At 47.3% G+C, this 15160-nt stretch overlaps 1 protein-coding gene across 2 annotated transcripts in view; it reads left to right on the top strand.

The window, feature by feature from the left end:
• MOCS1 (molybdenum cofactor synthesis 1) overlaps positions 1-15160 on the top strand; it is an 87176-nt gene that overhangs the window by 67928 nt on the left and 4088 nt on the right. The window contains exons 7-10 of one of the 2 annotated variants that reach the window (XM_068232722.1): positions 931-1043; positions 3774-3884; positions 6075-6195; positions 6649-6696. In XM_068232722.1, the coding sequence (XP_068088823.1) occupies positions 931-1043; positions 3774-3884; positions 6075-6195; positions 6649-6696 (393 nt within the window). Of the gene's footprint in view, positions 1-930; positions 1044-3773; positions 3885-6074; positions 6196-6648; positions 6713-15160 lie in introns of both variants that reach the window. The other variant, XM_068232723.1, reaches the window with a different exon arrangement.

Raw genomic sequence — 15160 nt, 5'->3', positions numbered from 1 at the left:
TGCATGTACGATGTATCTGGTCAGCTGCATGTACGATGTATCTGGTCAGCTGCATGTACGATGTATCTGGTCAGCTGCATGTACGATGTATCTGGTCAGCTGCATGTACGATGTATCTGTTTCAGGATACTGATGGAGGCCATGTTACGTAGTCCAGGTTTGATACACTAGAATGCAGAGTCCCTCCAGGAAGTGCAGGCAGGGATGTTTCCGCTCTCTCTATCTTATGCCTCGCTTTGAAGACTTGGCCTGGCATGGGAACCATGGTTTGCTAGTGAGCCATTCTGCCTGTCTGTGGTTTGGACATAGCGTTCACTTGGCCTGGCTTCCGCTAGCATTAGCTTAGAGGTGGTTGTATCAGAAGCCTCCCGGGGAGGGGGGGCTCTCCATGATTGTGGCTTTACCATAAAAGGATGGCCACCGCATAGCATGGAACCCCTATAGCAGCGTGTCCATGTAATCTCTGGCAGCTGTGTGCCAACCCAGCCAGCCTGATGCAAACCATCTTGGCCACTGACGCACTAAAAGACCAAGAAAGCCCTACACTGCTGAACACATGTTTTTTTGCTGTCTAGATTCTGATATTTTTTTTTTCTTTTGTGCTTTTGGACATTTCCGCTTTTTTTAAAAAAAAATTTCCTTCACTCTTTTATGTTTTCAGAACTGCTGTGATGTATTGAAGTTACCACAACAAAAATGTTAATTTTCAGGAGCCGCCATAGACTCCCATTGAACTCCCATCAGTAAAGAGGGGACATTTGGGTGCTCACAACGTGTAAATGTCCCCTCTTCACCGATAATTCATTGGGAGCCTATGACTTCCACCACTAGCGGGAGCCCAAATTTCCTGTTTACATACAGTATTTTTGTTGTGGCCCAGTTTGAGTTGAAACTTTAAGTTGTTCCTTGTGGTGTTTATTCTCTTTACAGGCAACAAGTGGAACTTTAAGAAGATGGTGAGTTACCAAGAGATGCTGGACACTATCCGGCAGAGATGGCCTGAGCTGGAGAAGCTGCCCGCGGAGCAATCCAGCACATCCAAGGTACGCCACACTTTACTTGCAGGTTATGACATTAAACTGTGTTGTAAAGTATAGATCTGCGTCAGAGTTTTACAAACTCCTCCCTGCTTACCGGACACCGTCTCTGAACTTGTGCTTGAAGAGAGAAGTGTCCGTTTTTAACCACTTGAGGACCACAGTGGTAAACCCCCCTAAAGACCAGGCTCATTTTTACTAAAATGGCCACTGCAGCTTTAAGCCCAAGCTGCAGAGCCGCACAACACGGCTCACGAGTGTTTTACCCCCACCAACAGAGCTTTCTGTTGGTGGGGTCTGATCGCCCCCCAGTTGTTTATTTTTTTAAATAAATATGTGTTTTTTGTTTTTTTTCACTATTTTTTTTTTTTTTTTTTACAAACCAGCCGATCACCAGGATTGGCCGGCTGGGGAGAGGGTGCCCCAGCCGGCGAATCCTGGCGATCGGCTGTCATAGGCTTCTGCCTATGTGAGCCGATCGCTTTCTTGTCACCCAGGGGTACAGCCGTCTAACAGTTTCACGAGTGGTGATACCCGCTCAGAAATTGAAGACGGGGCGGAGAAGAAAAAAAGGAACACAGCCTAGTTATTTGTGTGCTAGGCACTGTACATGTCTATCTCATCATGTCACTTCGGTATTCTTTAAGTGATATTACATATAGAGTGTAGTGCATACATGTGAAACCCGTGGGCCAAATCTAGCCCGCAGAGGCGTCAAATTTGACCCACAAGTGGTTTCCCCACTTTCCATTATGTTTTGCCCACTCTAGACCACCAGGGGAGCTATATTGGAGGTGAAGCCCTAGACCACCAGGGAAGCTTTGTGTGGGAGGGAGGGGAAATCACTAGACACCAAGGATCTCTTTAGGGGAAGGAAGGGGGGGGGGGGGGAACTAGACACAAGGAACTGTATGAGGAGCCAATAGACACCAGGGTACTGTATAGGGGAGGGGACCACTAGACATCAGGGAACTGTATAGGGGAGGTAGGGGGGTTCACTGGACACTAGGAAACCATATGAGGAGGACCACTAGACAACCAGGGACCTGTATAGGCAAGGAAGGGGGCCACTAGACACCAGAGAACTGTATAGGGGAGGGAGGAGGTGGCTACTAGACATGGAGGTTGGTCTGTGACTTTGCCTAGTGTTCCATTCCGGCCCACTTTGTTTTTGAGTTTGACACCCTTGGTGTTGTGCTATAAATAATTGCTGCAGCATTTCAGGCAGGGGACCAGCAGTTGTACGGAAGGATTGTTGAGCTCCCCTAGTCTGGTCCTGGACATGCCTCTTGTAGGCTCGTGAAGCAGAGCGAAGTATGATGAGAGAGAGAGAGAGAGAGAGAGAGAATAATTTAGATTTGATGTGAATATTTACGCCACTTGAAATTCACGCTGCATGACTTTGCAAAAGATTAGCTCTACAATTTGCAACAACTCGGAATTATTTCCATCTCATTGACCACCCCTGCTTATGAGATAATTGTTTCTGTAGAACTCATCCTAAAAATAACTTTTTTCTTGCGTGCCATATCCTTATTTGGATTTTAAAGGCTGAAAATCTAGGTTTGACGCTTCAGCCAGGTATAACATCACACTGACATCACTACGGCGTTTTCATTTCCCATACAGAAAAATGATGACCTTTTGAACTTTCACTATCTTATCAGAAGTGTTCACAGAAGCTGTATGACCTCTAATTAGTCATCAGGAGAGCTGCAGATAAAGTCTGATGTTGGGGGACAAAGTACTGGTTTATTAACCAGTGAAACAAAATAAGTGATTGCAGGCACGTTCTAAGCAGGTTGGGTGCTGTATTTATGTACTCACACTTTGTCACTTTTAAAGCCCATGTAGACCAGCTGAAGTAAGTAGTTTCCAGCAGTCTAAGAGTACCCATAGAGTACCCATACAATACTCTATTTGCAGCATCGAATCTGGCAGAGATCGCTGTAAAGTGGCCGCCTAATCGTCATTTTGATTCATTTCCAGGTGAATCAAAAAGATTAGTGCGGAAATATATCTCTCGGGTGCACAGAGGCAGCGACCGTTCAATTTCTACAAAGGCCCTGGCGTTGGGCGGTACAGCCCAAAGGGGCACATGGACATAAAATAGAGGTTGCTACATATGAGAGAAAAAACTGAAAAAGGGAAGCTGATGCTTAAAATGGACCAGAGACAAAGCACCCTCCTGTATTTTACCATATATATATATATATATATGTGTGAACATTAGAGAAAACACCTCCCCTGCTCTCTGTTTTCCTTCACTGCTCAGCCTGCTTGTTAACAGCCCTGATAAAATCCCTGACTGAGCATTCAGTCTGGCTTTTCTCAGAAATCATTACAGCTGAGTCTGTCTGCTCTGATGTCTTTTCAAGCCCAAGCCTGCCCCCTTTTGGCTCTGCTATAATTACTCAGCTATAATGATTCCTGAAGAGGGGCTGAACGTGGAATAGGACGGGTGGTGCTGCACATGGAAGGGGAACCCCAACATACATTATAAATCGGGCCTTGTTTATTTGTGAACTCCGCCCTTTTGCTGTAATTGTATCATAATGGTGTTCAGACAGCGATGGCGCGGGGCATGGGCAGAGCTCTCTAGGAATGTTGCAGTAGGTAGCTCTTTCGCAGGAAGTGCTGAGATCAGCTAATTGAGGAGCTTGTATGAAGACACGTTATGTCACAAGTGAGTTTAAAAGCCAGTAAAGTACACTGTGACCTTCCTTCTCCCATCAGGCATTCCGGGTGCCCAATTTCCAAGGTCAGATCGGTTTCATCACTTCGATGTCTGAACATTTCTGCGGTTCCTGTAACCGGCTGCGGATCACGGCCGACGGCAACTTAAAGGTACGGAAAGCGTCCGACCGCTCCCAATCTTCCTTTAGGCCCACATCAGAGACCTTTTCTCTCACTCCCTGGCCCGGAGACAGCATAAACAGTGGAAATATCCACCTGTAATCCCCAATTCTTCTACTGATAACTGTAAAACTTCAGGATTTCCTTTCTCACCGACCGCCGGCCAGAAGGATGGAGAGCGAGTAAGAATCTTCCCAATGGAGACGACACAGACAGAAATAAAGTCCAGGCAAAGGCACTAACCTCTTCTTGCATCAAATAGGACTACAAAAGAACAGATTAAGCAGGAATTCCATTAGGGTCAGTTCACACGGATGACTGTTGTCACTGCAATTAGCTGAATCTAAACGCTTTTCCGATCAGAATAGCGTTTGGCATTGGTTCCCATCTGCGAGTCGCCTTTTGAGCCCCTAGGGCAAGGTGTCCAAACTTTTAGACCAAAGGCCATATTACCATTCTTGAGATTGCTAGGGGGCGGAACTAGTGAAAATGAACATGCTGTTTGCTGATTGCCCCATAGGTACACTATACCTGTTATACAGGTAATCCCCAGTTAAACAAGATAGGGACTGTATTTTTGTTTTCAAGCTGAATTTGTTTGCCCAACACTGTGCCCCCCTCTGTCACCCTGTACTTCCTTCTGTCTCTCTGTGTCCCCTATGTGCCTCTTCCTGTCCTCCCTCCTATGTACTCTGCCTTTGCAGCCTTCGGTCTCCCTGTGCCCTATTCTCTCCCCTTGGGCCTCCTCCTATACATCTGTGTCCTCTCTCTGTGCTCTGTCTGTTACCTCCTCCAGTCTTCTTATGCCCCTTGTGCCTGCTTCTTTTCCTCTGTGTCCCCTCTTTGCTTCCTCCTCTCCCCTTGCGTACACCTCCTTCACTTACCAGTTCCACCTCCTCTGGGACTCCTGCAGCCATGTTCCCTAGTCCTATATCAGTTATGCAGAACTCCAGTGGTCATTTTTTTAGTCCTATATTATTAATATGGCACTACAGGGGAGCATAGGAGGCGGCAGAGCAGACAGGTTTGCTTCCAACATTGATGCATGATGCGCCACAGCAAGGTCCTGCGGGCCGCATGCAATTTAAAACTCGAGAGCTTAGAGGACCACAAGAAAAGGCTTGGCACCCCACATTTGGCCCCCTGGCCGGATTATGGACGTACCCACCCTAGGGAGACACGGAACCGCCAAATGCAACCCCCGCTGGATCTCGGTAAATTTGATGAACCATGGCATTAGCAAAACCCCAGCAAACAATAGTAAAAGCATTGAGATGAATGCTCCCATTCATTTCAATGTTGGCTGTAAATGACTCCCACGGTCAGTTGCAGTTGCACCTGTGAATCTGCCCTTAGTAGTCTAGAACGATACACAGTAAATACTGGACTGTTTCTCTCCTATCCCCCTCCCATTCCCTTCTAACCCCCTCCCATCCCCTCCTATTACCCTCCTATACCCCTTCCATCTCCTCCCATTACGTCCTAACCCACTCCCATTCCCTCCTATCCCCCTCCCATTCCCTCTTTTCCCCCTTCTATTCACTGCTATCCCACTCCCATTTCTTCCTATCCCACTCCCATTTCTTCCTATCCCACTCCGATTCCCTCATAACCCCCTCTCATTCACTCCTATCCCACTCCCATTCCTTCCTACCCCCTCCCATTCCCTCCTATCCCCTCCCATTCCCTCCTAACCCACTCCCATTCCTTCCTACCCCCTCCCATTCCCTCCTAACCCACTCCCATTCACTCCTTTCCCCCTCCCATTCCCTCTTAACCCCCTCCTATCCCACTCCCATTCCCTCTTAACCCCCTCCTATCCCACTCCCATTCTCGCCTTTCCCACTCCCATTCCCTCCTAACCCCCTCCTATTCCCTCCTTTTCCACTCCCATTTCCTCCTACCCCCTCCCATTCCTTCCTATCCCCCTCCCATCCCCCCCTCTTCTACACTTCATTCACTCCTTTTAAGAGGAGGAGCATGAGGAGAGGAAGAGACAGCGCACAGAGTTAGGTGGATCCAGCATGACCATACCTCTGTGCTTACCTTAGGCAGCTTTGCCTCAGGTCAGGTGTGCTGTAAGCTGGGCAGCATTTTCGGTTTTCAGGGAGGTGGAAGCACTACATTATTTTCTGGTGGGATACAAGACATGAGTTATACTCACCTCTCATCTCTCCCCAGGTCTGTCTGTTCGGGAACTCAGAGGTGTCTCTACGTGATTGGCTGCGATCTGGGGCCACCGAGGAGGAGCTGATCCAGATCATTGGGGCAGCCGTGGGAAGGAAAAAGAAGCAGCATGCAGGTTGGTATCAGCTCTCTGCTTCTCCCTCATCTTAGGTGTTTAGGATTCAAAACGAATCCAGTGATGAATGAGTTTCAGTCCTATTCCATGTAACCCAATCTGATTGGGCACTTATCCAGACTTCTGCAAATTATAAGCTTTTATCTGTTCCCATACTGACAGTTAACTGGCTGCAGTGATCACTGCTACCTCCGGTATGTACAGTATAAGCTGTTAATCTGTGCCTGTAGTGATAGCAAACTAGCTGCAGCATGTGCTGATCTTTGCTACCTCCAATATGTGCAGTATTGGCTGTTACTCTGTGCCTATACTGATAGTAAACTTGCTGCAGTGGGTGCTGATCTCTGCTACCACCAGTATGTACACTATAAGCCTATATACTCTGTGTAGTGTGTACTGTATTTCTCTGAACACTTCTGGACTGCACTGAATCCTGTCTGTATTTTCGCTCAGGTATGTTCAGCATATCACAGATGAAGAACCGCCCTATGATCCTGATTGGTGGGTGACAAAACCTGTACGTATGGGGAGGGGTCACTAGTAGACATTGTTATGGGTGTAATACAGTCATTATAGGGAAGGTGGAGCTATTATATTATACCTTTCTCCTGTGTAATTAAGAGAATAGTGAAAAAGCAGCCTGTATGGCATGATGTATGCAGTATAAAGTTACGGTACTTTTGGCATCTGTTAAGATGAGCCGATGAGCCTTCTGAACCCACCTGCCTTTGCCTATGTGCCGTCTGTGGATCCAGCTGTGCTATCTGGCTATTACAGGTAACCGCCGCCACTGTCCCATCCCAGCTGTGCGTGCTGCCAACCCTGCTCTTCTGCTGATCCACGGCACCCACGTGCTCTCTGTGGTTCCAGCTGCTGCCACTGTGGACTACAGCTAACTGGCCGTGCAGCCATTGCAACATATTTAGCACAGTAAGCAGAGGGGCAGAGTCCTCCTTTGAAGAAAAACCATAACCAAGATCTGAACTTAGTCAGTAGCTGATACCCCCTTTCCCATGAGAAATCTTCTCCTTTTCACAAACTGATTATCAGGGGGCTTTGTATGGCTGATATTGTGTTGAAACTCCTCGAACAGTGTTATGTCAGGATCTTGGTTCTGACATCACGTTGTGGGAGCCTCGTTGCATTGTGGGAAATAACAGCTGTTTACAGCTCTTTCCCACTGCCAAAAAAGCAAGTAGCATCTCCTTTCACTGATATCACCTGCCAGCAGTAAAAATGTCACCATGGGATAAACGTCAGGATGTAAATCGGGGAGAGGAAGGATTTTACAATGTGCAAACACTGACTTATGTACCATACACACGCTCAACAGTGGTCTTTTATGCAGCACAATTGTTGAACAACTTTTGTTGTGAAACAAGTTGAAACAACTTAAAGTATTTTGCTGATGGATTGACTTCTTATCAGTCTTATCAGCTTTTTGAACAATAGCAAAATACTTTTTTTAGTTGTTCCAACTTGTTTCACAACAAAAGTTGTTCAACAATTGTGCTGCATAAAAGACCGCTGTTGAGCGTGTGTATGGGGCTTAAAGTGAACCAGAGACGAAGCACCCTTGTGTATTTTACCATATATATCAGTAAGAACATTGGAGAAAACACTTACCATTCTCTCAGTTTCATCCTCACTGCTAAAAGTGTCTGTTATCAGCTGTGATAAGAATCCCGGACTGAGCATTCAGTCTTGCTTTGCAGGGAATAATTATAGCTGAGTCATTATAGCAGAGCCACAAGGGGGCAGGCTTGGGCTTGAAAAGACACCAGAGAAGACAGACTCAGCTATAATCTTTCCGTAGCAAAGCTAGACTGAGTGCCCAGTCGGGGATTCTTATCAGAGGTGATAACAGTCAGTTTAAACAGAGAACAATGAAACAAAGAGCAGATTAGGTGTTTACTGTCATGTTCCCACTGATTTATAAGGTAAAATACAAGAGGGTGCTTCATCTCTGGTTCTCTTTAAATCAGGGGTCTCAAACTCGCGGCCCGCGGGCCATTTGCGGCCCTCGATACAATATTTTGTGGCCCTCGCCGGCAAAATCTTCCTTATAGTTTGCTTCAGTGCTCCCAAGTAATCCGCCGCATCCCCGCCTCTAAAAAATCCAAATCGCCCGGGGGGCAATCCGCAGGCATTTCCTGCAAGGGGCAGAGCTTTTAGCCTCAGCTCTGCCCCTCCTGACATCAATCGCGGTGCATCGCCGCCTCTGCCCGCCCCTCTCTGTGAATGAAGAGTGAGAGGGGCGGGCAGAGGCGGCGATGCGCCGCGATTGTGAAATTCCTTATGCGGCCCAGCCTCATCCTGACTTTGCCTCCTGCGGTCCCCAGGTAAATTGAGTTTGAGACCCCTGCTTTAAATCATTTATACATAATTGTTGTGAAAATGAAGCACTTTTTTATTACATTATTTTCGATGGAGTTCCTCTTTAAGCCCCGGGTAGCGCGTCACTGACACAGCAGCCTCCGGTCTGCGCACACAGAGAGCGGCTATATATATTGCACTCAGCACTGTACGTGGTCGCGTTATGGGGCGCCCGCTGTGTACAGTTACTCGTCAGACAACTTTGATGTTTGGAATAAAGGCTGCGATAGAACTTTGCACTTCATATAAAACGTTTTCTTCCAGTCGCTTACGTCCCGGCCAGTTGGCCGCCTCTCTTATCCTAACAAGGAACTTTTTTTTTTCTTGTCTCCATCCTTTTTATTTTTTAAATGAAGCTGAAAAGTTTTTGGAAGGGACAATGAACCTCGACCGCAAATTATCTTAATGACATCTCAGCCCGGCACTAAAAATAAGCTGTGGCCTGCAAAAAGCAAAGAAACGCATCTCAGAAATGTTCCGCTCACCCAGAGAAGGCCCTCCCTGTGGCCGCAGATGGCGTGCGCGGGGCGGGAAGCTGTGCACGGAGACGTTGCACACATCACTATAGATAACATCGATTTTCTATATTGGATAGAGATAAGCCCCCCGCTCACTATACGAGATGGGTTTAAGTGATCCTGAGAGCCACCACAAAAAAAACATACATGCCTGGGGCTTCCTCCAGCCCCCTCCGGCCTGATTGCTCCCATGCAGTCCTCTTCTGACTCCCCGTGCGCCCGCTATTGGCCCAAGAAAGTCTTCCGGCCCAGGGCCAACTGCACATACACGTCCTTGCCATGCGCACTCTCGCCCCATTCACGTCGTTAGGCGCATTCTGCACCTGCACAGCACTACTACGCAGATGCAGAGCACTCCCGGCAACGGGAGAGAGACGGAGGAGCGCACCTGGCTGGACTGCGCCTGCGCCGACTGGAAGATTTTCTGGGGCCAATTGCAGGCGAACAGGGAGCCAGAAGAGGACAGCGTGGGAGCGATCAACATAGAGAGGGCTGGAGTAAGCCCCAGGTATGTAGGGTTTTTTTTGTTGTGGCCCCATCTTAGGTACACTTTAAGGTGTAATGGGGCCCTAGGCAAAGTAGCAGGTTTTGTGCCCCCTTGTGGTCCTTTTGGTAAGCTGAAGTGGAGAGAGGTCAGAGAAGGTGGCAGGTGGGCCCCTTGCCACCCACTGCGGTCCAGGCACCTGCTTTGGTTGCCTGGTGGATGATCCTGCTCTGCTCACTATGTGATAACAACCGGATCAGGCAAACACACAGAAATTGTTCAGAAAGTTGTGATCGGTTTACCATCTTGCTCTGCTTGTTCCTTTTGGTCCCGTTTCTAGAGAGATCTGTAAATTGTCCAATCCGTTTCAGACTTAGCAGTGCCTGAAGCAGTACAAAGCTACGCTGCTGATATTCTCCTCTTCTTCTCCACATAGCCCAGTCCATAACAAACAATGGCTCATCCTGATCAACTTCCAATCGATAATTTAATTAAAAGGACATGGAGGCTGCCATATTTATTTGTTTTTAAAGGGAACCTTAACTGAGGGGGGAAAAATAGTTTCAGTTCCCTGGGGCTTCTACCGGCCCCCTGCAGACGTCATGTACCAGCGCCAGGACAAACCAATCCTCCGGTCCCCCTCAGCGAGCCAGTTTCGTTTCTAGTCAGCGGGCCACTGAGCCTGCGCGTCTTTAATCACACTCCCGTCACCATCCTGTGCATGCACAGTATGAGAAATCTAGTACTGCGCATACACGTCGCGTGATGTACATGCGGGCGCGTGTGTCACACCAGCAACCACATGGTTGCTGGTGTACATAAGGGCGCGTGTGTCACATCACACATGCACCCCCGTTACTCTGGCAACCACGTCAGGCGTGTGTATGGACAGGGCCCGTAGCCAGCAGTGGACATGAACAGGTAATGTATACTGCACTGGGGAGGGGGGCACGTTACACATTAGAGGAACAGCGTTTAGGCAGCAGATGCGATATCACAAGGCCAATTCCAGATCGATTTCAGCATGAAATTGATTGGGAATTGGCCTACGGTGTACGGGCAGCCGACAGATCTCTCTCTAATCAGATTTGATTACAGAGACAATTGTGTTTTGGTCGAATCTGCCCATCATTGCCTGATGTATGGGCTACCTTTAGTGCAGGGGTGTCAAACTCAAATGCAAAGTGGGTCGAAATTGTACTCTGGGACCAAGCTGTGGGCCAACCTCAATGTCTTCTGGCCATCTTCCTCCCTTATAAAGTTCACAGGTGTCTATTGGCCCCCTCCAGCTCCTATACACTTCCCTGGTGTCTAGTTGTCTCCCTCCCCTATACAGTTCCCTGGTGTCTAGTGGTCCTCCCTCCCCTGTACAGTTCCTTGGTGTCTAGAAGTCCCCAACCCTCCCCTATACAGTCCCTTACAGTTCCCTAGTGTTTAGTTATTTCCTCCATTTCCCCCATATGGCTTCCATGGTGGTCCAAGGCTTCACCTCCAATATACAGTAGCTTCTCTGGTGGTCTACAGTGGGCCAAACCTAATGTAAAGTGGGAAAACTTTAATGGCTGTGAGGGCCAGATTTGGCCCGCAGGCCGGAGTTTGACATGTATGCTTTAGTGTGAAAAACCTAAAACTGAAATAAAGCAAGCGGATTGCTCTGACAGATGTGCTGTGTAAGTTAGGCTGATCGCAAATCGAATGAGGTTTAAAACCTTGTACAATAACAATCAAATAGTACAGCAAATACAAAGAGCAACAGACGGACATGTTTGTATATAAACAGAACAAAACCTTTATTCAGAAGAATAGAATGTTATATTTATTGGAGTGTGTTGGAAAAGGTATTCTGAAATCTAGACATAAACAATTACAATGCATGCAGCCAAACCCTACATCAATAATAACAATACTGATATAAGTAGGAAAGTATGAATGATGATGCATTTGGAAGGCTGACTGCAGAACGGAGGAAGTCAGCTGAATACGCATGTCAGATTTTCATCACACAATCCAATCGCTCGTGATGGGCTCAGGAATATATCTGGTGTCAGTACAGATGTCTTCCGGATCACTAAACATCTGGCACAAGAGAGCAGCATTGTTTGGATTATGGAAAAGGGAAAAAAAGAGGTAGGAGACGGCATGCACTAAAGGCAGGCAGTGGAAGGCATGTAGTGATTGGTAGGTTCTAGTGGCAGGCAGATAGTAATCAGTGATTGTTAAGGGGCCCATACACTGGTCGATTTTAGCCATCTATCGACGGACTATTCGACCGTTTTGATCTTTACGGCCGATTTCAATCGATTTGCTCGATCGGTCCGGGCGCAAAATCTGGGTCGATGGGCTACTGGCAGCCGATCGATGGCCCATAGGGTTGCATTGGATCGAATGGAGCAACACTGCATTTCAATCGAATCTCAATAGATTTCATTCTGAAATCTATTGAAATTCCGATTCCTACTGTGTTGCACACATCAGATACATTCCTGTTAGATTTCTGTCAGATGTCTATCAGGTTGAATCTATCTGATGGTCGAATCTGCTGCAAATCTATAAGTGTATGGCCACCTTTAGACTCCAGTGGCAGGCAGGTGGTGATTGGTAGACTCTAGTGGAAGGCAGGTAGGTTCTAGTTGCAGGCAGGTAGTGATTGGTAGACTCTAGTGGCAGGTAGTGGTTGGTAGACTCTAGTGGCTGGCCGAGGGTGATTGGTAGACTCTAGTGGCTGGCAGGGGATGATTGGTACACTCTAATGGCAGGTAGGTAGTGATTGGTAGGTTCTAGTGGCAGGCTGATAGTGATTGATAGACTCTAGTGACAGGCGGGTAGTGATTGGTAGACTAGTGGCAGGAGGATATTGATTGGTAGACTCTAGTGGCAGGCAGGTAGTGATTGGTAGACTCTAGTGGTTGGCAGGTAGTGATTGGTGGACTCTAGTGGCAGGCGGGTAGTGATTGGTAGACTCTAGTGGCAGGCAGGTAGTTATTGGTAGACTCTAGTGGCAGGCGGGTAGTGATTGGGAGGCTCTAGTGGCAGGCGGGTAGTGATTGGTAGACTCTAGTGGCAGGAGGCTAGTGATTGGTAGACTCTAGTGGCAGGCAGGTAGTGATTGGTAGACTCTAGTGGCTGGCAGGGGGTGATTGGTAGACTCTAGTGGCAGGCAGGTGGTGATTGGTCGAGTCTAGTGGCAGGAGGCTAGTGATTGGTAGACTCTAGTGGCAGGCAGGTAGTGATTGGTAGACTCTAGTGGCTGGCAGGTGGTGATTGGTCGAGTCTAGTGGCAGAAGGCTAGTGATTAGTAGACTCTAGTGGCAGGCAGGTGGTGATTGGTAGACTCTAGTGGCAGGCAGGTGGTGATTGGTAGAATCTAGTGGCAGGCAGATAGTAATTTGTAGACTCTAAGTGTTGGCAGATAGTGATTGGTAGACTCTAATGTTTGGCAGGTAGTGATTGGTAGACTGTAGCAGCAGGCAAGTGGTGATTTGGTAGGTTTTAGTGCCAGGCAGGTAGTGACAGGTAGATTCCAGTAGTAAACAGTGATAGGTGAGTTTAGTAGTGATGAATAGTGGGTTGACAAATAGTAGTGGGAGTCAAGTGATGTGGGTGCCAGGCAGGTCTCACTTTCTCCAGTGTTGTGTTGGTAGCAATCCAGATTGGTAATTACTGGCAGTAGTACTCCGTACTATGCATAAACTTGGCTTTACTGAGCTCCAGAGGGGAGCAGTGGGGGAAGGTGTTTCAGCAGCTTAGCACACATTCATCTCTTCGGAGAGTTCCAGGCACAGGCCTAGCCGGCTTTTGCCTAGAAACGGGACTGAGGATACTTTTCACATTTCGATTTGTGTAGAACTTGAGCAATGCCTATATCAAGATCAAACTGACAGCCAAAATGATGAAGATTGGTTGTTTTATCTGTGAGATGTGTGAAGTATCCCTGTAGTGACTGGCCCCCCGCCAGGATGACAGTGGCGGCCCCAAAGGCTTACGCTTTTATAACACACAGCATTGGCGACTCCCATGCTGCCTTCCAAAGCGTGCGTTCCTGCTGCGGGATGCTGAGACCCCGCATTATACCAGTGAGGGTCGGCGCCCTGCTTGTGCCAGCGGCTGAGACACGACACACAGAGATAGGTGGCGGAGTGCCATCTGCTGACACGTACTGCTTATTGGCCGCTGTCCATGTGGTCTGGAGGAACGCTGGTTTTGTCTCCTTCTGTGCTGAGGGCAGCGAGGACGCTCGTAAATTTCCCACATATTCAGGTCATTTTCAGGAATCTGTTTCCTAAAAACATCCAGTGTCCCTGGATCATCATGTTTGGTCAGTGCTACTGTACGTTTGTGCTACGAAAATCAAGATTTGTGCTGCTTTCATTTGAATGTAATAGGAATTATTTTTTCCTAGAAAATGACATCACCCAGACCCCGTACAATAGCCTACAGACATGGAAATACTATGGTTGGATAGTGCTGTGTTTGTGTTGCAAAAATCATCATGCTATCCTTTTCGTTTTTGAGCTGTAGATTTTATAAAAGTCAAAAGTTCACTTAGCCTTTGCACTGCTGTAGTTAACATTTTACCCTTATAAAATTTGAAAGGTACAGACTAACCAGCAAGCTCATGGTGACCCAGAACTCATTGGAGTGTGTAAGGGACTACAATGGTCCTAAAAGCCCCCTTACTAAGATGTTAAGAAAAACAAAAATTTGCTTTCCTAAAACAGAAAGAATTTACGATAATTCAGGTTGGAGTGAGCTCGAGATGTCTCCCAGAGCACCACTGCTGAATATATGCAAATTAACCATTGTACCCTTAGAAGCTAAACACACCTCCAGAACCGCTGGAATGCAATGATGTGTCAGCTTGTTAAATTGTACAGAGCCATAATATTGGATTATTATGGCTCTGTACAATTTAACAAGCTGACACATCAGACATCTCGAGCTCACTCCAATCTGAATTATTGCAAATTCTTTCTGTTTTAGGAAAGCAAACTTTTGTTTTTCATAAAATTTGAACACAGGGGCATAACTAGAGGGAAGCAGCGATCGCAGGTGTGCCCAGAGCTGTGGTGGGCCCCCAACTACTAACTCTCCCTTCCTCCAACTCAGGGACCTATACTTCAGATCACTTTTTTTGTGGCTATAATTGGCTATACCAGGGTGCCAAACTTACCAATCAGCTCATCCCTTTGTGCCGCAACATCCCCTTGAGTCAGGTCAATCTTTCTTTGATGACCACACTTTTTTTTTGCAACCCTTGTAAAAATAGCACCAAGGGGAAGCTAGGGAGGGGTGTGAACATTGGGGTGGGGGCATTACAGTTTTGCTGGGGGGGGGGGGGGGGGCATGAATTGTAGTTACACCACTGCTTGAATATCTCAAAAACCATGAAGGATAAAATGATGCAGCACAAAAGAGCAGAAACTACCCAACTAGTTTCATGTCCGTGGGCTGGTGTATGGGAAAAATTATTATCATCAGAACGAAAGCAGTGCAAATCTTATTTTTTTTGCAGCAGAAATGGGCACAAAAGCAGCACTAACCAACTATCATGGAATTTTAATTTGTGCTGGTTGTAGAGCGTCCGCTT

This window comes from Hyperolius riggenbachi, chromosome 4 (assembly GCF_040937935.1).
Source record: "Hyperolius riggenbachi isolate aHypRig1 chromosome 4, aHypRig1.pri, whole genome shotgun sequence".
NCBI lineage: Eukaryota > Metazoa > Chordata > Amphibia > Anura > Hyperoliidae > Hyperolius > Hyperolius riggenbachi.
The sequence above is the reverse complement of the archived record's forward strand: the minus strand, read 5'-3'. Positions and strand labels throughout refer to the sequence as shown.